Source organism: Oncorhynchus nerka, linkage group LG15 (assembly GCF_034236695.1).
Source record: "Oncorhynchus nerka isolate Pitt River linkage group LG15, Oner_Uvic_2.0, whole genome shotgun sequence".
NCBI lineage: Eukaryota > Metazoa > Chordata > Actinopteri > Salmoniformes > Salmonidae > Oncorhynchus > Oncorhynchus nerka.
The window spans coordinates 32,605,606-32,632,731 of record NC_088410.1 but is presented as its reverse complement, the minus strand read 5'-3'; the positions used below and the strand labels follow the sequence as shown (position 1 = coordinate 32,632,731).

Genomic DNA, 27,126 nt, shown 5'->3' with positions numbered 1-27,126 from the left:
AAGCATGATGGTGGCAGCATCATCATGCTTTGGGATGTTTTTCAACTGCAGGGACTGGGAGACTAGTCAGGATTGAGGAAAATATGAAAAGAGCAAAGTACAGAGAGATCCTTGATGAAAACCTGCTCAGGACCTCAGACTGGGGTGAAGGTTCACCTTCAAACAGGACAACAACCGAAAGCACACAGCCAAGACAACGCGGGGGTGGCTTTGGGACAAGTCTCAATGTCCTTGAGTGACCCAGCCAGAACCCAGACATGAACCCGATCTAACATCTCTGGAGAGACTTGGAAATAACTGTGCAGAAACGCTCCCCATCCAACCGGACAGAGCTTCAGAGGATCTGCAGAGAAAAATGTGAGAAACTCCCCAAATACAGGTGTTCCAAGCTTGTAGCTTCATACCCAAGAAGACTCATGGTTGTAATCGGTGCCAAAGCGGCTTCAACAAATTACAGAGTAAAGGATCTGAATACTAATTTTTTTAAACCTGTTTTCCTTTGTCATTATGGGGTATTGTGTGGATGGATTAAAAAAAAAATCTCATCAATTTTAGAGTAAGGCTGTAACACAACTAAATGTGGAAAACGTGAAGGGATCTGAATACTTTCCAAATGCTCTGTATGTACGTTTTGAACTCCAGCTAAAGGGATAATCTATGACATCATGGTCTAGGAACCAGAGGCAATTTTTTTAATATTTATTTTACCTTTATTTAACTAGGCAAAGCAGTTAAGAATTTGTTCTTATTTTCAATGACGGCCTAGGAACACTGGGTTAACTGCCTTGTTCAGGGGCAGAACGACAGTTTTTGACCTTGTCAGCTCGGGGATTCGATCTAGCAACCTTCCGGTTACTAGTCCAATGCTCTAACCACTAGGCTATCTGCCGCCCCCGAGAGCTGCATTGGATGAAATCAAATCCGAGAGAGTGGCTGACAGTGGACTGTCATATTGCACAGCCTGTCACAAACAGACCTGAAACAGGACGAGTAGCGTCAAGGTCTATTCTCTCTCAACTACACTCTCTCTCTCGCTCATCCTCCACCATTCATTTGTGTTTGACTCACTTAACCAACTGCTGAAGCAAAACTGTAAGCACCCAAACTACTGAATATCCCTATGTTTATGAATGCCCATTTGAATGAAATACCATGGTAAACTAGGCCTAGCCGTGATTCCACCCAGCCAAGCAGTACTGCCTGGCTCTGGAAACATCACATGCTCTGCTGGTCTGTGCTGTATAGACAACAAGGAGTCCCAGGGTTAATCATATAGAATGGAAAACATACACGTTTCCATTTGCTCATCATGACATTTTCCCTGCCCCTCACTCACAGTTGCAGTGCTAGGCTTTGGTCGTGGGCAGAATGTGCTCTCGAAGGATGAAATACAATCAATCAGGCAAACATAAAGTACTGCGTGTCCAATGATCCCAAGAGCGAGTGTCCGTGTCCCTTCACGCCACCTCAGTGAACATTAAGGGTTGTCAGTGTATATACGATTGTGTAACACGTAGGCCCATGCTAACTCTATTGCATTCATTGCGCTCTACTACTACAAGGCTAGCAGAATTATTACAGGGTAATAAGATCACTGTCAGTGAAAAGAGTAAATGTTACAAATCTCCTCTAGCAGAAGCCGACACTAGAACTGTCTCTCTCACACTCTCCGGTAACACCTCCATATAGCTGGGTGGCTACTCCCATTGTCCTCATAAAAACAATGCTGCCAGTGTTGATGTCCCAAGGCCAGGCATGGACTAACTCCCTTTCCCTCTCTCGTCATTCCTCCTCCACTCACACCAGGAGCAAGAATAGCACAACCAAGCCCGTTTTATTTACGTACACTGCACATTCTGGGCCAGGGATTACAACCACCAACAACAGCCTATAGCATGTTGTTTCTACTGGGTCAGCCTGTCAGACCCTAGAGAACAGACAAAACGACTGTGGGGACAATGGACTGGGACATAGGCTAGGCCTACTAGATTGCTCAAATGAATTGGTCTGGCCCTTTTTGCGTGCTTCGTTTCAGATAACTATACAACAATTACATGGCTTACTGATTGGGCTTGGACATGTTTTATTGCAGATAAGGATGGCATCGTTACTGTGTCATGGCAGCAACGACAGAAACTACATGAACTGTGACTGAGCCAACTTTCTGTGATGAGCAATAACTAGGGTCATAGAGAACAGAAACCTGCATACGGATATGGCTCAACTTGACCGTTGCTCTCTAAAAAGTCTATAAATTAGCATGAACCATATTACCGTTTTCAAATGTGTAGGTTAAAACTACTTTATAGCTCGTGTGACATGCATTAGTAGCTCATGAGTCGCGTGAACCGTAGCAGGACAGTGTGGCAATAGTAGGTCAGCTCGGGTGTCTATGTCAAAATAGTTGTTGCATAATTCGCAACTCTGGCGTGTGGTGTTGCATTACTAGTCCTCATTAATCACCTGGTCGGCCCTTTAGTAGCTATAAAGAGCCATTTGTAAACAGAGAAGTCGGGACAGGGCCTGTCCGATGAATTGATGGTGACAGAGAGGGTTGTCTTTCTCCACATCAAATCGATCGTGCCTCAACTCGTTCATTTGAATCTAATGTAGCCGCATTCTCGTTCGGACCTGCGCAAACCGTGGGTGTGTTTTTGCGCAGAGTACGGTAATGAAACTGGTGAAGTTATGCTAATTTCGTGTCTAGGCACTGATCTACCTTAGCAGTACTACAGGGCCAAACATGTTCTGGAAAGCCCATTAGAAACTTGAACTCAATTAAGTAATCTCATTATTTTGTAGCTAGTTAGCTAGGTACATAGCTAACAGTTACAATGTGTGCCTCTACACCAAAACATTCAGTAGCCTGGTTACAGTATAGCTAGCTAAGTTGACACGCTTTGAAACAGCAGGCAAGCATCATACACCTCGCTAGCTAGCCGTTAACTATGGTCCCCTCTCGTTAGCAGTGGCATATGATGACAGATAATGCAAACACAACAGCTAACGTTAGATCGTTGTTTACGATGAGACCAACCAGCCGTAGAAAAAAATCTAATTTAATGTACAAATACTGTCGCTTTCGAATTTCACCAAGTCGGCCCGTGTAGAAAAGCCACCAGAATCTTGTTAATGCAAAGATGCTGTCTTTTGACCTCCGCAGGGACAGTGCTTATTGATTGACATGCTCGGCACAGCCCGCGCACTATCTGGACATTGGTGACACAATCTCTATCACAAAGACTCATACATATGTCAATTTATGCAGCTAGACATACCTCCCACTAGCAATTACATGATATTTATTGACCTGTTAAGTGAAAACGATAACCGCCCTTACCTGAACTGCGTGTTTCTCGTCAATCTTTACAGTACTGTCAAATAACACCAATAGCGGAAATTATCTGTATCATAACTCCTCCTATTTTTATTCTACACGAGCCGCAGGCCAATCAAAAATCTGATATTGTGCATATCTAATCCAATCTGCATCCAGGGATGAAATGTCGCAACATAGCCCGCCTACCTTTAGATGAGAGAAGTAGCCAATCGAGCTGCAAGGTTGAGAAGGGGACGCTATAAATAGACCTGTGATTGGCGAGGTGTATATGACTGACGATTACACTACCCAGTAACAAGAGACAACAAATCAAAAATGTACTGTACAATGTTTATTATCATGCATGATTTTAGTAAATTAATCTTGATAACTGAACACTCACGTTAGCTGCTAATAAAATATTTATGATGGATCCTTGAACCTGACTACAAACTAATGACAATACATCTCAATCAACTGGGTATGTAGCCCATGACATTGCCCACCTTCTACAGGTGCCATCATTATAATATTAAATTAACGTTTTGTGTCATTTTTTAAAAACAGAATCTTCAGACATCTACCAAGATGTATATTAGATCGAAAGGATGAGGCAACAATTTATCAAATATAATGATATTCCTCAGTATTTAGTATTGAATGAGGGATGATTGATTCAATCACTATTGTTATGGTTTAAAGGCCATATAACTAGGGTAATGCCACATCCAAAATGCTAGGCCATCTCCTGTTTTCTCTGTAAACCAAGTCACTCGGTCCTCACATGATCTCTCCTATCATTGCTATGCGGATGACACTCAACTACTCTTCTCCTTCCCCCTTCTGACACCCAGGTAGCGACACGCATCTCTGTGTGCCTGGCAGACATCTCAGCTTGGATGTCGGCCCACCACCTCAAGCTCAACCTCGTCAAAACAGAGCTGCTCTTCTTCCCGGGAAAGGCTTGCCCGCGTCAATACGTCTCCATCACGGTGGACAAATCCACAGTGTTCCCCTCCAGGAGTGCAAAGAACCTGGACAACATCCTGTCGTTCTCTGCAAACATCAAAGCAGTGACTCGTTCCTGCAGTTTCATGCTCTACAACATCCATAGAGTACGACCTTTCCTCACACAGGAAGCGGCGCAGGTCCCAATCCAGGCACTTGTCATCTCCCATCTAGACTGCTGCAACTCTGCTTGTCTGAGCTCCCCGCTTGTGCCATCAAACCCCTGAAACTTATCCAGAATGGCGCAGTCTGCCTGGTGTTCAACCTAAGTTCTGCCATATCGCCCCGCTCCTCCACATACTCCACTGGCTTCCAGTCAAAGCTCATATAATCTTCAAGGTCCTGATGCTTGCCGACGGAGCAGCAAGGGGAACTGCACCTCCTTTCCTTCAGGCTATGCTCAAACCCTACATCCTAAACCGAGCACTCCGTTCTGCCACCTCTGGTCTCTTGAACCTCCCACGTCTATAGGAGGGCAGCTCCCGCTCAGCCCATTCAAAGCTCTTCTGTCCTGGCACCCCAATGGTGGAACAAGCTTCCCTCTAAAGTCAGGACAGCAAAGTCCCTGCCCATCTTTCGAAACTGTCTGAACCCCCCCCTTCCCAAATACTATATAAATACTAATAATACTTTGTTGAGGGAGAATTAACATTATACAATTGATGTGTTGTCTCACCTAGCTATCTTAAAATGAATGCACTAATTGTAAGTCACTCTGGATAAGAGTGTCTGCTAAAGGACTCAAATGTAATCCATACAGTAATTCAGCATTGACATAAATAAATTCAGCTAACGACAAACAAAACTTACATCATTCACAATACTAATTTCATACATTAGTGCAAGTATGAAAAGTGTGCCGTGAGCCGAGGTAACTAAATTCAGCAAAAAAAGAAATGTCCTCTCGCTGTCAACTGCGTTCATGTTCAGAAAACTTAACATGTGTAAATATTTGTGTGAACATAACAAGATTAAACAATTGAGACATAAACTGAACAAGTTCCACAGAAATTGAATAATGTGTCCCTGAACAAAGGGGTGTCAAAATCAAAAGTAACAGTCAGCATCTGGTGTGGCCACCAGCTGCATTAAGTACTGCAGTGCATCTCCTCCTCATGGACAGCACCAGATGTGCCAGTTCTTGCTGTGAGATGTTACCCCAGTCTTCCACCAAGGCACCTGCAAGTTCCCGGACATTTCTGGGGGGAATGGCCCTAGCCCTCACCCTCCGATCCAACAGGTCCCAGACGTGCTCAATGGGATTGAGATCCGGGCACTTCGCTGGCCATGGCAGAACACTGACATTCCTGTCTTGCAGGAAATCACGCACAGAACGAGCAGTATGGCTGGTGGCATTGTCATGCTGGAGGGTCATGTCAGGTTGAGCCTGCAGGAAGGGTACCACATGAGGGAGGAGGATGTCTTCCCTGTAACGCACAGCGTTGAGATTGCCTGCAATGACAACAAGCTCAGTCCGATGATGCTGTGACACACCACCGCAGACCATGACGGACCCTGCACCTCCAAAACGATCCCGCTCCAGAGTACAGGCCTTGGTGTAATGCTCATTCCTTCGATGATAAACGTGAATCCGACCATCACCCCTGGTGAGACAAAACCACGACTTGTCAGAGAAGAGCACTTTTTGCCAGTCCTGTCTGGTCCAACGACGGTGGGTTTGTGTCCATACGCGACGTTGTTGCCGGTGATGTCTGGTGAGGACCTGCCTTACAACAGGCCTACAAGTGTGATGTTTGGATGTACCAATCCTGTGCAGGTGTTGTTACACGTGGTCTGCCACTGCGAGGACAATCAGGCTTCTCACAGTACGGACATTGCAATTTATTGCCCTGGTCACATCTGTAGTCCACATGCCTCCTAGCAGCATGCCTAAGGCATGTTCACCAGATGAGCATGGACCCTGGGCATCTTTCTTCTGGTGTTTTTCAGAGTCAGTAGAAAGGTCTCTTTAGTGTCCTAAGTTTTCAGAACTGTGACCTTAATGTTAGTGTCTGAAAGACCGTTCCACAGGTGCATGTTCATTAATTTCTGATTCAATTTATGGTTCATTGAACAATCATGGGAAACCGTGTTTAAACCCTTTACTATGAAGATCTGTGAAGTTATTTTGATTTTTTTACTAACTATATTTGAAAGACAGGGTCCTGAAAAAGGGACATTTCTTTTTTTGCTGAGTTTAGGGATGTGAGTCTAGGTGCCACATTCAACCTGCAGCCAAATACATACATATACTGCCACCCAGTGGTAAAAACTTGTCAGTACACAATAGCGTTTATTATCTGGGACATTCTACCTGGAACATATCTTTTACATGTGTATCGCATTAGTGGAAACTCACACTGTTCTGAAAGCAGGCTGCCGGTTTTGACAAGCAGAAGTGACATTTCGTAACAGGTTAGGTTGTATTACACAGCAGGTTAGGATAATTAACGTGGCAGGTTAGGAGAGGGTTTCTAAAACTCGCCCCCCCACACACACACACACTTCTCCAGCTGAGAAGACAGGGAGAGGGAGAACAGTGAGGACAGTATGGACTCTCACTCCAGTTTGCAGTGTGTGTGTGTGTGTGTGTGTGTGTGTGTGTGTCAGAGAGAGTGAGAGTGAGTCTTCTACTCTATGCATGTATTGGATGGTCACCTCTGTTGAATAATGGACGATGTGGGCCTTGGATGCCTCCAAGTAGGCAACTGAATTTGTATTCTGAGGGATAGGAAGATACCATTACCTCAGAGCAAAATGCCCGGACAGACACACATTTCAGAGATGAACAGAGTGAAATAAAGTCAAATAGGCCTAACATTTAGGGCAATGCGTTTTTCCTGACCATGCACTGCCCATCGAGACAGAGGACTCTAGTGTTCACAATCCTGTTTTAGCCTGGGCAGCACAATTGAGGACTTTCAACATTTTGAAGTGGTTAACTGGGTGGAACATCCTATGGGTTAAGGAAGGCTCACATAATTCCATCTGGGTCATCAAGAGGAATCAACCCATGAATTATACTCATTAGCAAACATGAGTATACATCCCAACCCCTTGGCTTTATATCTGTTCAAACAACACATCCAGGTGGCAGTGTGCAACCATTCCGTTTGTTTACCAACTCATAGTGGTAGTAGAAGATAATGGAGATGGCCTCAATGGCGTTGACTGTGCGCTCACAGCCATAATGGAACAGATACACGAGTCCATTGCCCCATTGGTCCAATATTGCTATTAAATAAAATATTGCTATTAGATCATGTATAAAGTGTACAATTGCGGGAGTTGATATTCTTTGTCTAATATTGTATTTGAAAGTATTTGGTAAATGAGTGCCACTGACTTGGCAGAGATGGCATCACTACGCATCTTCACATCAAATCAAATGTTATTTGTCACATGCGCCGAATACAACAGTGAAATGCTCACTTACAAGCCCTTACCCAACAATGCAGTTTTAAAGAAAATACAAAACAAAAAGTAAGAGATAAGAATAACAAATAATTAAAGCGCCGCAGTAAATAACAATAGCGGGGCAATATACAGGGGGTATCCGTACAGAGTCGGTGTGTCAATGTGCGGGGACACCGGTGTTGAGGTAATTATATACATGTAGGTAGAGTTATTAAAGTGGCTATGCATAGATAATAACAAAGAGTAGCAGCAAAGGAGGGTAAATCCATTTGACTTTATGCCCGCACACCTTTTGATTTGAACGAGACCTTCCACACACATTTTCCCATTGGTGTATTTGACCATTTTAAAACACAATACAACCACACGTGTAGATACCGTACCATGCCATTAAAATCACTGAGGATTGACACAAAACGTTTAAACGTATTTCCATTGTGGTCCTCATGAAAATACATGAAAACAAAATATACACAACGTTATAACATAGAAACAAAATACATCTCATAAATAGGGACGAAACCGTAAAAGGAATAAAATAGATGACCATGTAACGTTCATTGAAAACAATTATACTTTATTTAAGCCTGTGCAGTTTTAAAGCATTTTGCCCATAAACCATTTCTTAAGGTGTATCTTAGGGACTTTGAACGTAGGAATTTATATTATATGGTTTGGTACACCATTCCATTCCTCTGCACCAGTGTTAAGGAAATAGCTTTTTCCAGACATGCTCCTATAGCAAACGGGTCTGATATTGGCCACACTGGCTTTGGTGTGATGGCTATGAGAGTCAAATCAATTGAAATTGTATTTGTCACATGCGCCGAATACAACAGGTGTAGACCTTACAGTGAAATGCTTACTCATCACCCCTTAACCAACAATGCCGTTTTAAGAAACATATGTGTTAAGTAAAAATCAAAATAACAAATAATTAAAGAGCAGCAGTAAAATAACAGTAGAGAGGCTATCTACAGGGGGTACCGGTATGTACTGGGGGCACATGTTAGTCGAGGTAATTGAGGTAATATGTGCATGTAGGTAGAGTTAAAGTGACTATGCATAGATAATAAACAGAGAGTAGCAGCAGCGTAAAGGGGAGAGGGCAATGAAAATAGTCAGGGTAGCCATTTGATTAGCTGTTCAGGAGTCTTATATAAATAAGAAGCTATTTGGACCTAGACTTGGCGCTCCGGTACCGCTTGCCGTGCGGTAGCAGAGAGAAGTCTACGACTAGGGTGGCTGGAGTCTTTGACAATTTTTTAGGGCCTTCCTTTTCCTCCGACATACTGCCTGGTATAGAGGTCATCTAATGAAATTAAAATAACCAGACATGTAACCGGGGGCATGGTCATGTATTTTAAATGTTTTTATTTTATCTTTATTTAACTAGGCAAGTCAGTTAAGAACAAATTCTTATTTTCAATTACGGCCTTGGAACAGTGAGTTTACTGCCTTGTTCAGGGGCAGAACGGACAGATTTGTACCTTGTCAGCTCCGGGATTCGATCTTGCGACCTTTGGGTTACTAGTCCAACATATAACTTTAAAAAACATCAACAGTTCGATCTGCACCACCTAGAGATAAACCGGAAGCCAGTTCAGTTTCCTGAAACGATTAGGACCAATGTGCGTCCTACAGCTGAGTTTGAGGATAATTTTCATTAGTTTGTTTTGGGCCGTTTGAAGCTTGAACCATGAGATACAAGCATAGTCATAGTGGCACTGGATCGGAGATGTTGTCAGGTTCCTCATAGTCTCCGTATCCAGAAACATGGCTACTTTTGCCAAAACACTTTGTCCTGGAGTAAACCTTTTATAATGACCTTCACAACCATTAGTTCACCTGTCATGTGTTGGTCCAGTTAACATACCAAGTATGTAACATACTATCTTTCCCTCACGCTACACCATTACACTTGACTGAGAAGTTGGAAGATTTTCTCACTTTGTGTTTGCAACCAAACAGGATACATTCTCTTTTGCCTAAATGCAGAGAGTCTGTTGTCAGATAACCACTTCCTGACTTTAGGCAGTTGGCTGCTTAGGGTCTTTTCAACAGTCTCCTTATTCTAATGGCAGGATCATCCGCACACAGGAACAGAGGGCATGAACAGGCAACATCCATTATATCCAAATGATACTTTTAACCATGTTTTGAGGCTATATAGTGTTTGTTGACATTTTCTTTGTAAAACAATCTAACATTTTGGGTTCTGAAGGGGTACAACAGTTGAATTAAGCTCATGAGGCATTTATAAATTCTATTCTTCAAGGATCAATGGGTACATATAATTAATTTATAAGTCCAAAAATAGATGTAGCTTAGACCCATTCATATTTTAATATGTTGTAGCTTAGAGCCTATTACATCATCTGAGGTTTTAGTGTTGTGCCCGCCATCGATTGAGACAAAACATGCTCTTGAATACAGTGTGGGTGTCATGCTTTGGCTGATAAATGTACTAAAATGAGAGTACAATTGATTTATTTTTAATCAACTTTTTTCTCCCCAATTTCGTGATTACTATCTTGTCTCATAGCTGCAACTCCCCAACCGGCTCGACAAAAAGGCCGAGTCACGCGTCCTTCAAAACATGACTAGCCTGACCTAGTTTGGGAAAAGCCTGGTGTAAAGGAATAGAAATAGAATGGACCTGTGATTGAAATGACACTCACCCTGTATTCAAGAGTGTGCTGTGTCTCAAACAATGGCCGGCACAACACAAAAACATCGGATGATTTAAAGTGGGGTTTAAACTACAACATATGGAAATATGAAAAATCTCAAGAGTTAAATGAGTTTTTAGATAATTGACGTTAAAGGTTAAAATGTCCATTTTTATATAAAAAAAACACATTTTGACAACCCCGTTTGCAAGCTTTTAAATTATATTAAACTCAACCGTTTATCTTTTCCAGTGATGACGACATGGATGTCTCATGGTATGTGGTAAGGTATGCAAAATGAGTCAACTTTGAGTACCTTTATCTCCTGAATGTTTTGGCATTCAGGTCCAAAAAGTCCCTTTCTGACCGCTTCTACCATGGACAAACATGTATTTTTTAAAATGTATTTTACCTTTATTTTACTAGGCAAGTCAGTTAAGAACAAATTCTTATTTTCAATGACGGCCTAGGAACAGTGGGTTAACTGCCTGTTCAGGGGCAGAACGACAGATTTCTACCTTGTCATCTCGGGGATTCGAACTTGCAACCTTTCGTTTACTACCCTGCCGCCCCATGTATGGAAAGTTTTGTTAAATCAAGGGATGCTGTCAAAGTGACCGAATTCAAATGGATTTACCCAGGAGAAATGCCAAGACACATGATGGATTCCGTTGGGTATTGCTATTGTGTTTGTCAAGCTGCCATTTCTGTACTGCTGTCAAGAAACAATGTGGTGACACTCGAAACAGCCACATGTCTTGAATTGTACAAGCATGCCAACGCGTGTATATTTCTTCTGCAGGTGAGCAAAACGCTGCTTAATCATTGCAAGCACTAATGTAAAACGTAACTGCATTTTCAATGCTAACTCTGCAAACTAAACGTTCGACAAACTTGCAAGTTGTAAGTACCAATATTACAGCCATGGTCGGAATGCAAAACACATGAGATTTCAGACGAACGCCTACGTGTGGAAAATGTTATAATTATATGCCGTGCAGGACAAGCACACGTTGCATGGTATAATATTTCCAGAAATGACATGGCTACAAAAACGTTTTATTTTACAATACTTAAATTGACAAAATACCTCGTCCATGTGTTTACCCACACTGCGCAACTGTGGAAGTGCTTCTATTTCTTTGGTGCATCCATTGGTCGGGAAACAAATAATGAGTGTATATCGCCTACTACCGTGTTGGAGTGTGAGGTGGTTCCAACATGAGGACCCTTAGGCACTACTCCAGAATCACGACGGGTTTCTTGGAGATTGTCATATTTCAGAAATACTGAACATCCTCCCAATTTCGCTAAAGTTCCCTAGGCTACTTGGTGGTGAAAAATGCCATATCATTCCAAAACTGTAGCCTAAACCACCATGGGAGAAATGAAGACATATCATCACTTGTTGAGTAGGCCTCTACGAAATGCTTGGTCATTGATGATACAACGGTTAATGTGCAATTAAGAAATAGATTGAATAATAGTGGTGGAAATCTACTGTTGTTGTGTTTAATATGACAGAAATGAATAAAACAATCATAGCATCCAAACGTCATTGGTAGTTTCAACTACCGTTTATCTTATCAAATGGCCACAAGACACAAATAAAACAATATATCAAGGAAAAATATTATGAAAGCGTATGATTATGTTGGTAGTGCAGGGCATATTACAACAGCCGCACAAGTCTAGTCTTGTGAAGGTAGCCTATAATTTCCGTTTTTCTTGTCAAAGTAGGCCTAATTCGCACAACAATTAAATTGTTAAGAAACATATATAGCCTAAGGATATTGTTCGTTTAAACATTGCAAGTATCAAGAACACTTTTTTTTTGCCGTTTTTGTTGCAGCAATTTACCATTTCAGTCGTCATAGAAGAACGAATTATACACATTTTATTCAAAATAGATGGAGGCTAAATACTGAACCTTGAAATTAGAAATTGTTCTCACATTTCAAATGAAGAGAAAATGAGGAGAAAATGTAGACCTACATTGGTTCCTGTCAAGTCAATTTTCCCTTTCAATCTTGATGTTCACCGTGTGGTGTAATACGTGTAATCAGTGTTCATTGACCGAGACAAAAGCATTTCAACAGAAGTTTAAATTATAATGTTTATTTACTGAGCTCAGTTTTTACAGGTATAAGTGAATAATTAAAATAAGACCATGTATGTACACAGTACAGATACAGAGATATTTAATAAATATCAATATTCCTGCGCCTTCTTCCATCAGAGTTGCAGGACACGTGAACACTATTTACAATGATATTATTTATATTTCTTGAAAATAAAATCAATTTATCATACAAATATCCCATTTGTAATTGGTCTTAAGGCCTCTCATAGTGAAAAAGTACAAATCGTTTATGCACATTTGTTTTCTAAAGTAATATTTCACACCATGAAAATAAACCGGATTTACAGAGCTTGCAACTGGAAAAAAAATGCGGCAAATGTACACATGCATAATTCTGTTGATCATGATTTTTCATAATTGTATGCACGTACAATTGAGTGTGAAAAATCGTCAATGTTGAACAAATGACAGACATTTTACAGTTCAAGTAAGCTTTTCGAGAGCTCAAAATAGGCCTAGTTGGTATTTGAAGGCACTTTCAATAAGGCTGTTTTTAAGTACTTTTTTCGTTGCATGGCGCACAGGGCTATATATTATGCACGAGGATATTGCCGTTGTCTAGTCCTGTTAAATTACATAAACTTAATGTTAATGCCCCCCTTTGTGTATAATCGAAATGGATACAAAACAATGTATAGGTCTAGTGATCAATTACAAACGCTGCAAGTGGCAAACGGGTTGTGTTTTAAGGCCTCACGTGCATTAACAACTTGGCCATTGATAATTGCTCAACTATCAGAAATCGCTATCGGAAATATACAAAATAAGGCCTACAGGCCTTTGATATAAAATGATCTTGCAATCACCATCCTTCAATCAACAATGTGGCCAACATTTGGCTAAGCATATCTAGGCATGAGAACATGTCCCACAAGTATTGGCCTATTTGACTTTAATGAGCGTATACAACATATATCTAAAAATGATCTCTGTCGCGTAGACAAATATAGGCCTATGGGCTTTCTGGGAAATGTTGCCTTTCTGGAAAAAATATATATCCATGTTTCAGACAGGGAGTAAAGTTAAGTGTTGCAACCATGTTTGAAGACATACAAATGACATATAATATTCTCTCAAATGTAAATACACAATCTAGGTCAAGACAAATAATACATTCCATAGGTGACAGGTCCACCGAAGAGTCCCGGAACAGGTAACGTGGGCCTGGGGTAGGCGTTAGAATGTCCATAGAGAGATGGAGAGCCCATGTGCGCTCCCAGGGGGAATGGCAGAGCAAAGGCAGGTAGCATGGGTTTCGACGCCAGTTTGTACTTTTCCAACTCGGCCTCCTGAAGTCTCTTGGCTTTAGCCCTTCTGTTTTGGAACCAGATTTTGACCTGGGTCTCGGTCAAATTGAGGGAGTTGGAGAATTCGGCTCGCTCTGCAATGGAGAGGTACTGCTTTTGTCGGAACTTCCTTTCCAGAGCGAGCAGCTGGGAGGTAGTGAAAGGCGTTCGAGGTTTTCGGTTGTTTTTATGTTTCCTTAAAGGACATGGAGGTGGACTTAAGCTTCCTGGGGGGACAAATAAATTAAAAAGTATTGTTATTAAATGAAAAACTCAAGGACTGCTGACCCTTTAAAACAACACATTTCACTGCGCCTATGTGACAATAAAACGTATTTTTTTCTTCACAATTAGTCTCACCAAACAACGTATACATTTTAAGGACATTGCCATAAGGTTTATTCCTGCACCGTGGCTTTTAATGGATAGGCCTACCAATTTCCCAATTCTAAAAATAGGCCTATGACAAACTTTGTCTAATGGTGCAGAGTTTAGACCTATCAGGCTACTCTGAAATTACATTGTACTATTAGACTGATATAGGGACATTTCGAGGCAAATTCTAGATATTTTTGGATAGACAGGCACGACCACACTGATGACAACATATGTGATCTACTATGTGAGGTAATAACGATCTAATACATCAATAATAAGACTAATAATAGAGAAACTACTGCTATATATTATTAGTATAATAGACAAACAATAGGGAATAGTTGGCCTAATTAGCAGGGACTTACGGGGGGGAGTCGAGAAAGATGAAGTCTGGAACCAAGTGCTCTGGTCTTTCTCACAAAAATCTTGATTGTCGTCATTCTGACAGTCCGACACGCTCTGCGAGCTTTCTGGGGAAACTTTCCTCTCAACGTAAAAAGTCCTTGGAGAAAACTGTTCGGTGATCTGCACCGCCGCCGCCACAGGCTTCGGTTGAACGAGACCCGAATCCGAAGAGGGAGAAGAATAGTAAGTCCTGCAGGTTGTTTTCTTGGAAATCAATGATTCGACGCTGAATGGAAGACTGCTCGTCTTACTTTTGTATCCTTTGTCGGTTGTCATATCTTTGGGTTGAAGTTCCTCACACTCCGTATCCGACTGTTCTTTCTGGTGGAGTTTAATCTCGTGGGACGGAGACCCCGGTAGGCCAACGGGATTCATCTCAAAGGGGTACGGGGCCATACACCTCCGCCTGGCCAGCTCAGGAAAATCGAATCACTTGCGAGAGTATAGCGTCTGGTGCTGTCCTCGCTGTCAGAATATTGCCCAGTAGCTCAACTCACTAGATGGGGTCGTCTATAAAAGGGCAGTACGTGTTCCCCTCTCCGCGCCGTCCAATCATCGTCTCAACTCGGCCTCGTGACGTTCCCAGCTCTCCTTTCCTCCGTCCCCATTGGCCCTCTGCCTTCCAAGAGACATCAAGAGGGCCTTTGAAAGCAACAAGAAGTTTTAATCATACAGACCCCGTGCGGAGCTGGTGCATTGATAGCTCAAGGGTTTTTTTGTCTCCGCGGAACACAAAGTAGACCAATTTTAGCGCAATTAACCAGTGGGGAGGCCTCATGAGTGTTTACATCCATTAGTTGAGCACTTATTGGAACCTTTAAATGAATTAATTTCGCACCCGAGAACGTTGTGATAAGATACAGAAGAATGCAAGGTTATAAAGGAATCATTCTAAAGAATTAAATAGGCTCAATTAAAATAGGAGAAATGACCAAAAATAAGGAAATACACAAATATACAAATAAATTGAAACTCATTCAAATATTAAAAGTCATATAAACATTTATGAACAGACATAATGGAGAAATAAATCGATTTGCTATGACTGTTTGTCACACAGCATTACGCCAATTTACAGGCTGTCATGGACTTTTTAAAAGTTTACAATAGGCTCGGTTGAGAAGCAACAGGCGTTTTTTCTTCAGGTCAAACGATTTAATAAGCCAGACAAGTTGTGTTTTGGAAGGCGCCAGCCTCGGCGGGATCAAAAAGGAAGCTACCTCGGGGAGAAAAGGGAACGGTTAACTCCACTTAACCAGTTGTCCTCAAAATATTTTTCATAGTCCAGTGCATAGCTGCAGGAAGGAGGCACAACCACTGACATTAAAGACGGTTTCATTTCTTGGAAGAAGAGAACAAACATACTTGATCGGGTGATAAGAGGGGCAGTATTTCAAAAATGTTTTTGAAAATGATCATATTCCCACAGAAAGAATACACATCGAGCAACATTGAAATTAAAATAGTCAAATGAACTTTGAAGAATTAAAAACAAAATACAAAGGTTGGAATATTTGGCATTTGCCATCAAATACCTTCCACAAAGTAAAAGAAAAAACAGACATTTTAAAGGGACAATTAACAGCTTTTTAAAAATACTTTAAATATTAGAAAAAACAAAACATTTACTTGACAGTTTCGAATATCTGTGTAGTCCTGGCCTGATTTCATATTTGTAGACCTAGTTGTTTCTTATCACAAAACATTATTTCGTGGCAGCATAGGCCTTATGTGACCACATATTATTTGAACATTAATGCCTTTGATTGAAGTGCCACCAGTACGCAAAATAAGCTCTTAAAGTTTAGTCTCTCATTTCCTTCAGGGGCGTTGTAACATAATGATTCTCTCAGACATTCTCCTTCACTAAAATCATCACTTCGCCCCAGTGTCATTGACTTCAACTATCTTTCATGACGTGTATCATCCCAAAGCATCACCCTTCTGCACTCCCAACATGATACCACAGTAAATAACACCATATAATCCAAGATGGCCTACCTGGCATGGCCAACCCCACCTATCTCAGGACCCCACTGAAAGCCTGTTTGACTTCCAACAGTCATCAGCAGGATCAAATACACAATTAAGACTTGGTTAAGTGCAAAATGGCCACCTAGTAGGCAACAAGTGGGGGGTTTGTCTTAATTGAATTGCCTTAGCCCAATCACTCTTAGGTTAATAAGGCAAGGAAGACACTTAGAGAGACAGAGAGAGTGCATGGTCACTCCAATACACTGGAGACCCACTCAGCCCTCTCTGGATTGTCTTTGTTACTCTTCACACTTCAATTTACAGCTTAGTTGGATTAAAGGGTGAATCATTCATTATTTGAATGATTGGTTCACATTACTTGACCGTCAGTCATATTTGGTTTATGACCTTATGTGTCCTACTTAAAGATGCACTCTCAAACTTTTTAATTTCAGCCACTAGTTTTGAAAGTGGTGCTCACGAGCCAAAAGTGGTCCCCATTTTTTTGTGTGTCACATCATCCAATAGTGTACTACCTCATCCATTTAGTGTGATATGTTACGAATGTAGCAATTTTTATGATATATCATACGATTTTTGCAATTTGTGTGATATGTTTACAAATCCAATTAGTGCAATATGATCTGAATTTATTGTGCTTAAGATCCCGGAGTGCATCTTTAAGTCACACTATGAATGAACTTATGTCACACATTAAGTGTAATTGGTTCACGTCATTTGACAACAAGTCATATTTGGTTTATGACTTTATATGATTTATGTCAAACCACATGACTGTTATGGTTGGACAACTTACCAAACTGACGTAGTTCTGTGGGCAATCAAGCTTTTTCTCAAAGCTACACATGGACAGGAAAAGTTGATTGGTGAACTCAGCGAAAGGATGTTGTCTCGAGCAGCACTGCAGATATTGCGATGAGCGAGATGCACAACTTCGCTTTCACACAAGGGTTCTTTGTAAGGATAAGTGTTCTACCTAGAACCTTTAACATTCTAAGGAAGAAAGGATTCTTTGATGATTCTTTGGAAGGCAAGAAGGATGCTCTATTGCAGGGAGATTTTCAGAATAGTTTGTTTTACTGTAATATCAGGGTTTTTGCAAGTACATTGATTGGTTGATTAATTTGATGCTACACAAAAATAAATAACATAGTTTTCTAAACATCCAATTTGCACCCGTTACTGAGATGGTTGTTCCAGTTTAAATGATTGAGGTCGTCTCAGTATTCAATCTTCCCTACCCTATCAGTCATTCTGAATGCAGGTTGCAGGTGATTAACAATTCCACTTGTTGGATATCATAACTCTGGCTGAATTCCAATAGGAATTACACATCACTTTGCAAACCAGCATAATGTGACTTGAAGGCCTGATGTGGCCTGTAAACCAGGAGATTCCTAACACCAATGTGCTTGGGTGTAACTAGGCCCTCAAAGAAAGGTCTTATGATATATGTAATGTATTGTCATAAATAATAACATTTTACGGCCGGTGGAACCGTTCATAGAGGGTTCTAGAAAGAACCGTCCAACGATAAACGCGTTCTCGATAGAACCCTACATAGAGGGTTCTAAATAGAACCACTTTTTCCAGACTCAAATTAAGCCTAGTCCTGGACTATAATGCACTTTCAATGGAAATTCTCTATTGAGAATGTTATTTAGTCCAGAACTATGCTTAATCTGAGTTCGGGAAAACGACCCTAAGAGTTTTTGAGTCATTTCAATTACATTTCCAAATACCTGAATGAATAGATACAATCATTTACACTCCTCCCAAATGAGTCTGTCATTATCAATATCTGAACCACTGTGACAGTTTCTCATTAAAAAAATGTCAAGCCCTAATTTGGGAGTCTACCCCTGCATTTTCATATCTAACAATCTGCCTCTCTGTCTCCTCTCTCTCTAACTCAACAGGCACTCTCCACAATCTCCTAGCGTAGCTGTTTTAGGTTTGAGATCCCAGCAACCATGTACCCTTCGGTCAATCTAATCTTCCAACTGTCGTGTTAGATGAGGATGAGAGGCGGATCATAGAGCAGCACAAATCCATGCAGAGATTCACCCGATACAGGTACTACCCGTAAATAATCTACACGTGAATTTACACCAAGTTACAGTAAAACGTTCCCCCCTGATGTTCGGCCGGGGTCTTCAATTTCAGACTTTCAGAGCCCTTCTCTCCTAGATCCCCAAAATGCATTTCTGTAACAGCATGCAGGCGAGTGAACTGTGTCAGATGTCATTACCGAGTTTGAAAGCAGATCTGTCCCCCAAGGTCGACCCGTTCGATGGGAAACACTTTCCTTCGGCACCCGAAATGAAAACTTTGTCTGTGTCACAAATGGCACCCTATTCCCTATGCAGTGCGCTACTTCCACATAGGGAATAGAGTGCCATTTAGGACTCTCATATGGGGCCATTTCCAATATTCTCATGCTTCGATGGAACCACTCAGCCAGTTCGTAAAAGCAGGGGCCAAGTTTGGGCAGCAAATTTAGACAATGTGAGAAAAACTAAGTTAGATCATCTTTATAAGGTTCAAAATGAGTAGTATGGAAACCTATATAGTAGATGACCCCTAATCTAAGTCCTAGCTCAAGTAATAGGTTTTTACTGCTGAATGAAAGCGTGACTTTGGCCTATTTCTCTCATAGACAGTTGGAATGACCCCTGACCCTATATAAGGACTAAGGACACCCGTAAAAGTACTTAAACACAATCAAAATCAAATTAGATTTCATACGCAGTTGGATTTGTGTGTGAGACAAGGAAGGTACTGTAGCTGAATAGCTTGGAACCAGACGGAGAATTTGAGAATTCCAATTGAATACAGTGCACTCTGCAGACAGTGATTACATCCTTAGATGACTATATGATCACGAAGCAGTTGGTCACTACAACCGCATTCGCCGTAAGCGTTGTGCACTGTACAGCAAAGCTGAATTCTCAGTCAGAAGGAACCGGGGGTGAAAGGTGCCGAGCTGAGCTGTCCACCCAGTGAACTGTGAATTCCCTGTTGTAGTGGTGTCTGTGCCGTGGTGAGGCCCTGCACAGTGACAAACAAACCAATCATTTTAAAAGTGGGGAACCCAATACGTGTGAGATGGGCTTGACAGACAGAAACACAACGGCTGATGGGTAATGAAACAGAGTGAGACGGACACACTTGCTGACACCACACAGGAGGATGGGGCGAGGGGACACATTCGTTGGCCATCGCCATCCAATCACGCCACTCTCTCACCGCTCTGCTCTCACATGAGTCTGTATGAGGAGAGGAGTGGAGAATCAGCCGTCCAGAATGGTGTGGATTCTGATCATGAAAATTAAATACACACTAGAGAGGGATTTTTGGGGGTGAATCTGCCAAAGCCATTTACTTAGTCTTCAGTTTGATCAATTCTTATTACGTGTCAGAGATAGAGACCGAGAACTGCATGGCTTAAACGGTACGTGAGCAAAATTGAGAGGCATCCTCATACATTTCACATGAAATCTATGAGAAAATATTTTGAGTGTGTTTTATCTTAAAAGTTCCTTGCCTTGCTTAATTTCCATCCATCTTCATTTAACTCTAACATCAGGAAACCAGGCAAGAGTTCTCTCCCATTTAAATTAAATTGGTTTAAATAGCATTGCCTTGGGTTGCAGGATATCCTTGGAAAATCTCTTGACCTTTCATTTGACTTAACAAGTCGAATCTATCCACATCAGACCGGCTTCAAGCTTGCAGTTAAATGTTGGTTAACATTTTTATGCCAAAGCCACTTCCCTCCTTGTGGCAACAGTGGCATCAGTCAGTGAGAACTGGTCCTGGTCGCTGAATGCATGCTGGGAAATAAGAGAAATGCTGTCACAGAATGCACAAAAGTGAAATTAATCCCCGGCTACTTTTCTACCATTATTTCTATGACATTTTTGAGCACCATAAATAAAATGAGCCATTGAATCCGTTTAGGATCTATACAGCACCATTTGATCTAGCAGTGTACTATAACAAGAATAACAGTACTATTGCCACTCCAACTACAAATTAACTATAATGAATAACAACACTATAATAACTGAAATATCTATTTTTTATTTTACCTTTATTTAACTAGACAAGTCATTTAATAACAAATTCTTATTCTTATTTTCAATGACGGCCTTGGAAAAGTGGGTTAACTGCCTTGTTCAGGGGCAGAACGACACATTTTTACCTTGTCAGCTCAGGGATTCGACCTTGCAACCTTTCAGTTTTCTCATAGTTATGGCTACCTGCTGCCCCCATATGAATATGAATGCCGATGATGATGAAGATGAGTCTTATTGTGAGGAATTACTTTCTTGTTATCATTTGTCATTCCATCCCAACTGCCTTTTACACAAAACAAAACAGATTCTGTAGCGGGCCTTGAGAGAGAAGGAGGGAATTACACACAGTTGCCAACAGAAAGCGTTTAAGGTAGTGGTACACCGCAAGAGGTGACAATGCAATGAACCATTTTCATTTGACCTCCGCGTTCGTCGGCCATAGAAATCAGCATTCTTGAGGAAAGTCTGGAGACAATGCGAGTGGGCGAGCGAGGTTTGGGAATACAGGGGACAAAGAACTTAGCGTGACTACTTTGAGGTTACAAAGGCAACCAAAGAATGTCACCACAAACTCCTACTATCTTCTCAGCCAAAGTTGTGATGCATTATATTTGAGAAAACCCTAGGCAGCAGCCTCAATTTTCTCTTCACTCTTGGCCGGTATTTCAAGCCGGGGCCAAACCAGAAACTATTGCATGAATTACAGCAATTTAGTATACAGTATATTATATAAAAACGCTCTTTTCACATAATAAAAACAGATTGGCTGAAATGTGGGCTGTGAGTGAGAAAAGGGTAGAATGAAAAAGATGTGTTGCAACCGTCCTTCTGGGGGTTTTGTAGGTAAAATATATTAAAAAAGGTGTGTTTGTGTTGGGTTTGTGTTTGCGCGAGTGTGTGTTTGTGGTCAAAAGTGTGTGTGTGTGTGTGTGTTTGGGTGATATAAGTAGGTTATCAAAGCAGTGTTTGTTTTATCCTGATCCTGAAGCCTTGTTATGTGTGTGTGTGCCGTCACACTTTGTCAGGCCAAAGAACTTGTGACAGCACATCCAGCCCATCTGGTTCCACTGAATATCAGATGGATATTCATGGCTGTTTACAGCCTCATGGAGAATATTTGTATCAATGAAAACCAACATATTCTCTAAATCGTTATTGTGTTATATGAATAAAATAAAATACACACACCATTCAAACTTCTTATCGAATCAATGAATAATTACAATTGAAAAATAGCGTGATTTGTATCAGAAACGATCAAAAAGGGCATTTTATTGTCATTTTCTTATTGAACGTCTCATGCCCTGACACCAAATGAGTTTTGCGATAACCCTTGTCACGAGAAAGATAGTAGACACTGTTGAGGAATGTTCCCATAGGTCATATCCTGACTATGACACTATTTATAATATGATGCTACAGTGTCTTGAAACAAATGCCCCTTTTGTAATGTTTAGAGGAAAATAGCGATAAGCTCACCCAGAGTCAAAGGGAATGAGACTTCATACCGATACGTGATAAACTTCATGCCAGATAGGTCACCAATATTACTAAACCCATCCCTTTTATCACCTTTTGCAATAATAGTCGGTTGTTTTCAACCATTTCGTTAACTGTGAAATGAATATCTATAGTAGAGATATTTTGATCAGATCAATGTTGGTTTTTACCCTAGGGTCGTGTGTATATTTCACATAGGGTCGTGTGTATATTTCACATAGGGTCGTGTGTATATTTCACATAGGGTCCTGTGTATATTTCACTTAGGGTCGTGTGTATATTTCACATAGGGTCGTGTGTATATTTCACATAGGGTTGTGTGTATATTTCACATAGGGTCATTTGTATATTTCACATAGGGTCATTTGTATATTTCACATAGGGTCATGTGTATATTTCACATAGGGTCGTGTATATATTTCACATAGGGTCGTGTGTATATTTCACATAGGGTCGTGTGTATATTTCACATAGGGTCGTGTGTATATTTCACATAGGGTCGTGTGTATATTTCACATAGGGTCGTGTGTATATTTCACATAGGGTCATGTGGATATTTCACATAGGGTCGTGCGTATATTTCACATAGGGTCGTGTGTATATTTCACATAGGGTCATTTGTATATTTCACATAGGGTCATGTGTATATTTCACATAGGGTCCTGTGTATATTTCACATAGGGTCGTGTGTATATTTCACATAGGGTCATGTGTATATTTCACATAGGGTCATGTGTATATTTCACATAGGGTCCTGTGTATATTTCACATAGGGTCCTGTGTATATTTCACATAGGGTCCTGTGTATATTTCACATAGGGTCGTGTGTATATTTCACACAGGGCCGTGTGTATATTTCACATAGGGTCCTGTGTATATTTCACTTAGGGTCGTGTGTATATTTCACTTAGGGTCCTGTGTATATTTCACTTAGGGTCATGTGTATATTTCACTTAGGGTCCTGTGTATATTTCACATAGGGTCCTGTGTATATTTCACATAGGGTCGTGTGTATATTTCACATAGGGTCGTGTGTATATTTCACATAGGGTCCTGTGTATATTTCACATAGGGTCGTGTGTATATTTCACATAGGGTCCTGTATATATTTCACATAGGGTCCTGTGTATATTTCACATAGGGTCGTGTGTATATTTCACTTAGGGTCCTGTGTATATTTCACTTAGGGTCCTGTGTATATTTCACTTAGGGTCCTGTGTATATTTCACTTAGGGTCCTGTGTATATTTCACAGTGTGATTGTGACTTTACAAAAACCATACTCTATCTCCACTTTAAAGAGATCCCCATTGGTTCTTCACTATCGCCCTTGATCCTGCCGGATTGCACTTGTTTGATACTATAGTACTAATAATGTTATTACAAGCAGTAAAGGTCAGGACAAATAGTGTGCTCTTGAGCCGACTTGAGATTACAATTTCAAAGTCCTCCCCATGAAAAGCCCCAACAATGGAATGGGCTGGCAGAGTTAAAAGGCTCTTTTAATAAACAATCACGGGTTGCTTGTCAATGGGACTCACTGGAACCAAGTGAGCAGTGGGATTGGCTTTGAAAAGATGGAGCGATGAAGAGAGGGAGGGGGGAGGAGTCGAGAATTTAAGAAGATGCCTCCCGAGTGTCTAGCTAATACAAACAATCTGATACAGGTGCACACATTTAATTTAGAAGGTCACTTAGTCGTATTTCTCCTTCTCCCCCCTCTCTCTCTCTTTCTCCATCTTTCTCTTTCTTCATTTTGTCCTCAAACTTAGCACTTATTTAGCCCTCCCTCTCTCCATCCTTCTCTCCCTCTCTCTGAACAGAGGGTAGACAGGAAAGTAGGATGGGGGGGGTCTTCTTTTTGTGCTATTGCTTAATGAGCTGGAAAATACAATTGCACTTTTCTGACTGTGAAGAAGATCGCCTGGAGGCCCTTCTAAATTAGCAGTGGTAAGAAGGAGGAGGAAGCCTGGAGCCCAGGTGCCTGGAGGGGATAGAGGCTTGCTGAGTGCCCCGAATAGGGAGATGCCGAGGGCGGGGGGGGGGGGGGGGGGATTTGGAGGGTGGAGGAATCACTGTTGCATATTTTGGATTACTGGATCGGCTTGATAGAACTGCAGCGTCAAGCGCTCTTGGAGACTCGTACAGTTATAGCAATGCCTCAAACCAAATCCCATTTTATTGTCATTTTCTTATTGAACGTGGTTGGCAGATGTTATTGCGGCTGTAGCGAAATGCTTGTGCTACCTGCACTACAGGTAGCTATTCAATAATATGTCAGGAAAAGTGACATTAGCTACTGTATGTGGTAATATGTCAGGAAAAGTGACATTAGTTACTGTATGTGGTAATATGTCAGGAAAAGTGACATTAGTTACTGTATGTGGTAATATGTCAGGAAAAGTGACATTAGTTACTGTATGTGGTAATATGTCAGGAAAAGTGACATTAGCTACTGTATGTGGTAATATGTCAGGAAAAGTGACATTAGTTACTGTATGTGGTAATATGTCAGGAAAAGTGACATTAGTTACTGTATGTGGTAATATGTCAGGAAAAGTGACATTAGTTACTGTATGTGGTAATATGTCAGGAAAAGTGACATTAGTTACTGTATGTGGTAATATGTCAGGAAAAGTGACATTAGCTACTGTATGTGGTAATATGTCAGGAAAAGTGACATTAGTTACTGTATGTGGTAATATGTCAGGAAAAGTGACATTAGTTACTGTATGTGGTAATATGTCAGGAAAAGTGACATTAGTTACTGTATGTGGTAATATGTCAGGAAAAGTGACATTAGCTACTGTATGTGGTAATATGTCAGGAAAAGTGACATTAGTTACTGTATGTGGTAATATGTCAGGAAAAGTGACATTAGTTACTGTATGTGGTAATATGTCAGGAAAAGTGACATTAGTTACTGTATGTGGTAATATGTCAGGAAAAGTGACATTAGTTACTGTATGTGGTAATATGTCAGGAAAAGTGACATTAGCTACTGTATGTGGTAATATGTCAGGAAAAGTGACATTAGTTACTGTATGTGGTAATATGTCAGGAAAAGTGACATTAGTTACTGTATGTGGTAATATGTCAGGAAAAGTGACATTAGTTACTGTATGTGGTAATATGTCAGGAAAAGTGACATTAGTTACTGTATGTGGTAATATGTCAGGAAAAGTGACATTAGCTACTGTATGTGGTAATATGTCAGGAAAAGTGACATTAGTTACTGTATGTGGTAATATGTCAGGAAAAGTGACATTAGTTACTGTATGTGGTAATATGTCAGGAAAAGTGACATTAGTTACTGTATGTGGTAATATGTCAGGAAAAGTGACATTAGTTACTGTATGTGGTAATATGTCAGGAAAAGTGACATTAGCTACTGTATGTGGTAATATGTCAGGAAAAGTGACATTAGTTACTGTATGTGGTAATATGTCAGGAAAAGTGACATTAGTTACTGTATGTGGTAATATGTCAGGAAAAGTGACATTAGTTACTGTATGTGGTAATATGTCAGGAAAAGTGACATTAGTTACTGTATGTGGTAATATGTCAGGAAAAGTGACATTAGCTACTGTATGTGTTAATATGTCAGGAAAAGTGTTATATTCGGTTTTTGCGATAATACGTCATATCAGAATGGAATGGATCAACCCCCACATGCAGAGCAAACCGATAACTTATTATAACCTTTTATATAACCTATAGCTTTTATTGACTCACTATTTCACTCATCATTCCATTGAATTTCCTATTCTTCCTCAGTTCTATAGAAAGAAAATTCCTCACAGTGCATATGCCTCCTCTATACCATTATACTATATGCCCCTGGGTGCTCTTTTGACTGCTACGCTAGGCATCTGCTGCCTATGGGACCCCTATGGCCCTGCATGCCTATATCTGCATTCTAATGCCCCTGTCCTGCTGGGTTGGTAGCTTTACCTATGTAATTGATGGCTTCCACACTTCGGGACCCAGGACCTCAGTCTCTCTCTCTCTCTCTTTCTCTCTCCCCTCTCTCTCTTTGTCTCTCTCTCGCTCTCTCCCTCTCTATCCTGTTGTTGCTATATCTCTGCTGTTTTGGTTGGGGGTCTTTGGCTGAATTGACTTCATTCATTGTCCTTTTATTCATAGAGAAATTATGAGAGAGAGAAAGACAGAGAGAGAGTGTGTGTGTGTGTGTGAGAGAGAGAGGGGGGTGACTTCACTTTGACAACAAAGAAAGAGAGTCGCCGCCACTGCCGATATTTAGTGAACCCCAAAGGGAACGTTTTCATTCTCCTCATTCTCATTCTGCAAGTTTGGCACATGCCTTCTGTTACTAAGTGGCGAGGGCCATTGAAAGGGGGGGCCTACATTTCCCTATTCTCCTCTCCCACTAGGTGCCATAGACTTACAGCCCTGGCAGCTGCTAAGCCTCTTTATACGACTATAGAGGCCTCTCTGCAGGTGAGCTAACCGTGCCAAAGAAGCAGCCTCACAGCCTCTCCAGTCCGCTCAATGGGGCTCAATGGGAGTTTTCATTGGGGGGGGGGCTGAGTTGACTTCGTATTTGCTGCTATGGTATATTGGGACATGTAACTCATGGAGGTGGAGTTGAGCCATGCCTGAATTTGTTTTGTTTTGCCTTTTGACAGGCGCCAAACGCTGGCACCATCCTCCTCTGTTCCGTCTTCCCTTCTTCAGTTTCTTCTCTTCTTTTCTTTGCTCAGTCAGTTGCATTACTTTATTTTCTTTCCTCCCCTACTTCTCCTTCTTCTCCTTTCTCCCTGTGATGCAAGCTGGGAGCTGTTGCACATTACTCCAGAGGTGTGGTGCCTCTCTCTTCTTCTTCCCCTCAATGGGCTTCACTGTTTCCCCAAACTGCCTCCAAGCTGGGCTATCTATTCATTTAGTTACTTAAGTGTAAT

At 41.1% G+C, this 27,126-nt stretch overlaps 2 protein-coding genes across 5 annotated transcripts in view; both read right to left on the bottom strand.

Moving 5' to 3' along the window:
• Nucleotides 1–3,423, bottom strand: part of LOC115142432 (patatin-like phospholipase domain-containing protein 6) — a 36,190-nt gene extending 32,767 nt beyond the window's left edge. For all 4 annotated transcript variants that reach the window (XM_065001505.1, XM_029681881.2, XM_029681880.2 and 1 more), the window contains exon 1: nt 3,341–3,423. The gene's annotated coding sequence lies outside the window, so the exon portion shown is untranslated. The remainder of the gene's footprint in view (nt 1–3,340) is intronic.
• A 9,090-nt stretch (nt 3,424–12,513) lies between these two features.
• LOC115143559 (homeobox protein MSH-C-like) lies at nt 12,514–15,106 on the bottom strand. The gene is made up of 2 exons (XM_029684060.2): nt 14,589–15,106; nt 12,514–14,072 (listed from the first exon to the last, which is right to left on the bottom strand). The coding sequence occupies exons 1-2, from the start codon at nt 15,022–15,024 to the stop codon at nt 13,657–13,659; spliced, it is 852 nt and encodes a 283-aa protein (XP_029539920.1). The 5' UTR covers nt 15,025–15,106; the 3' UTR covers nt 12,514–13,656.
• Between the last annotated feature and the right edge of the window lie 12,020 nt (nt 15,107–27,126).

Excerpts from the sequence above, each read along its gene's own strand:
- LOC115143559 (XM_029684060.2), bottom strand. The coding sequence starts at position 15,024 with ATGGCCCCGTACCCCTTTGAGATGAATCCCGTTGGCCTACCGGGGTCT. Across the intron at positions 14,073-14,588 it reads ATCTTTCTCGACTCCCCCCC|GAAGCTTAAGTCCACCTCCA; the intron begins GTAAGTCCCTGC and ends TTGTCCCCCCAG.